This window comes from Panthera uncia, chromosome X (assembly GCF_023721935.1).
Source record: "Panthera uncia isolate 11264 chromosome X, Puncia_PCG_1.0, whole genome shotgun sequence".
In the NCBI taxonomy this organism is placed as follows: Eukaryota; Metazoa; Chordata; class Mammalia; order Carnivora; family Felidae; genus Panthera; species Panthera uncia.
In genome coordinates this window covers 40,842,177-40,844,693 of record NC_064817.1, presented here as the reverse complement: position 1 = coordinate 40,844,693, position 2,517 = coordinate 40,842,177, and the positions used below count along the sequence as shown (strand labels likewise).

Below are 2,517 nucleotides of genomic sequence, written 5' to 3'. Positions count from 1 at the left end.
AGCAGGAGTTGGGGAAGAGAAACCGAGTGGGGAGAAAGCACGCCCGGCTGAGGATCAGCAAAAGCAGACCCCGCTAGAGGCACAAGTGAAACAACACGAAGTAAGTTTGTCAATGGCTGCAAGAAGAGGCCCTCCTTGAAACCAGATCGACCCACCCCCTCATTTACGGGGTGAACTCAGGAGCCCCACCCGGCCTACAGCACCTGGCAAGTCAAGATTGGGTCGAACCATTTTATTACCACCCCCGCTCGAAACCAGAAGCGCTGGTCTGGCCCGTCCGGAGGGCTGTACCACTGACACCGCGAGGGGAGCATGAGCTGGTCCGCTGCTCAGCAGGAAGCAGGGTGAGACAACACAGAGAGGAAGCTCTCCCCGCCCATGATAGCGATGCTAGTGTGAGGCCGGCGGGGCACACCAGATACAGGTTGGGCTGTACCAAGGGAGCACTGAACCCTCTGTTACATGCTCAGTGCCTCCGCCTCCCAGCTGCCATCTCCAGAGCAAGCTGCGCAGCCCCTGGGACCCCTAGGGCCCGCGAGAGCCGTTCCTCACTCGGCACCAGCCAGGGTCCCGGGGAACCTGGGGTTCGGTCATCAGGGTCCTCTGTGCGGCGCTCAGGTGGAGGAACCGCGGGGCAGTCGGCTGCCCCCTCTGGGCTAGGCTCTGGGCTGCCCTGGGTTTGGGCCATAGTACGGGATAGCGGGTGCTGATGTGGGGAAGCGCTGGCGCTGCGAGACTTCATCACCTCTGGTCCCCCAGGATCTGGCCTGCGATCTGGGGATGGCAGAACTGCGGGTTAGATTGGGCGATAGGATGGGGAACTGAGAGCCAAGCCCCATAGTGGAGCGTGGCAGGGAGGCTCCAGGGGCTGCAGGAGACAGAGACCCCAATCCTTAGAGAAATATCCCTTTGAGGACTGGACACAACATTCAGGAACCGATGCCACCCCTCAAGACCCCCCCCCCAACACCACTTTTCCCAAGACCGTGCCCCACCTGAATCCAGAACATGCCCCCCCCCCAAAATAATTTCCTACAATCCCCAAAGGAAATCAAACCCTGACGGTGACCTCAAGATGCCAAACCCCTCCTATCTAGTACCGTAGACTCTCCCTTTCCTTAACCCACCTCCCTCTACTCCCAACCTTTTCCCTAATGGACCCCTCAGCTTTGGAACTAGACCCCCTACCCTCTGTATCCCCCTCGCTTCACCATCCCATGCTCTCCCTGCTGAGACCCACTCTGCCTTCTGATGTGAGGACCACAACTCTTCCTTCTGAACATCCACTTTTACCCCAGACCCGTTCTCCCCACTCCTCTCCCAGTACCTCAAAAGCCTCCACTCTAAAATCTACTCTTATTCCTATCCTGGGACCCTGCCCTTCCCAACCCTGCTTTTGGTAATACCATGACCCGTCACAGACAGTGAACTCTGACCCTGCCCACTGAGACCACCACCTCTTCGTGCCCTGGACCCCAGCCTCTCCACTCTGCCACCCTCTCCTTCCTCTCACAGATCTCTGACCCCTCTCCTTTGGGAAACCCACCATCTCCTTTCTGAGGCCCTCCCATCCCCTCAGGCTTGCCGGGGTGGGTTTCAAGGGGCCTGCTTAATACAAGGCGGAGACGGGGTCCGCCTGCGCGAATCCGCTCCACCACCTGCGCGTGGGTGAGGCCCTGCGTTGGCTCTCCGTTGAGGTGGAGCACGAGGTCCCCGGCCTGCAAGAATACAAGGCGAGGGGTGTTGTAAAAAGAACAGATGGAGGACACCCCAACAAAGGGTAAGGATTGGGCTAGTCCTGTTTAATGAAGGGTGTCTTATACCTTACCTGCAAGCGACCACAGCGCTGTGCCGGCCCATCCTTCAGCAGCCCACGCACTGCCAGAGGAGTATCCCCGGCTGAATCTTGGCCTCCGCTTAATGTGAGGCCAAAGCCCGCGGAACCGCGAACCAGTTCCACATAGAACCGTCCAGAGGCCTGGAGCGGCTTCGAAGCAGAACGTGCCTTATTCTGGGTCACTTGGGGCGGTGCGGTACCTGTACCCAAGGTCTCTGACTGGTGATGCTGGAGTAAAGACACAAGTGTACATACATTTCCAGTCTAAAAACAGGTGGCATTCTTTAAGAAGACAAAATGGTACCTGGGGCCGGTGATCCACAAAAGTGGCATTAGGCAGGCGACTGTCTGTAACCTCTATGTCGGCAGAATCTAGCACACTAATGGCTGGAAGATGGAAAAGGCAATCAGAGGGATGCTCCATGGAAACCACCAAGGATCTACCCCCTGATTTAACATTCTAGCCTCACCTCATTTCCTTGCCTGTGGAATGCAGAGAGACACACGCACTCATTTAACTGAACTCAGCACACCTGAATAACTGACTTGACCCCCCCCCCTACCTTTTTAAGTAATAAATCTGGGCCCGGCTAATAGAATAAGCCTCCAGACTTTCCTACGGCCCTCTAATACACACGAAGATCTCGCTCCTCATATTAACACCCTCAGGCCCTCCCTGG

At 57.0% G+C, this 2,517-nt stretch overlaps 1 protein-coding gene across 1 annotated transcript; it reads right to left on the bottom strand.

Moving 5' to 3' along the window:
• Positions 1–220: 220 nt before the first annotated feature.
• Positions 221–2,261, bottom strand: MAGIX (MAGI family member, X-linked). The gene is made up of 4 exons (XM_049643239.1): positions 2,142–2,261; positions 1,829–2,065; positions 1,547–1,718; positions 221–774 (listed from the first exon to the last, which is right to left on the bottom strand). The coding sequence occupies exons 1-4, from the start codon at positions 2,259–2,261 to the stop codon at positions 467–469; spliced, it is 837 nt and encodes a 278-aa protein (XP_049499196.1). The 3' UTR covers positions 221–466.
• Between the last annotated feature and the right edge of the window lie 256 nt (positions 2,262–2,517).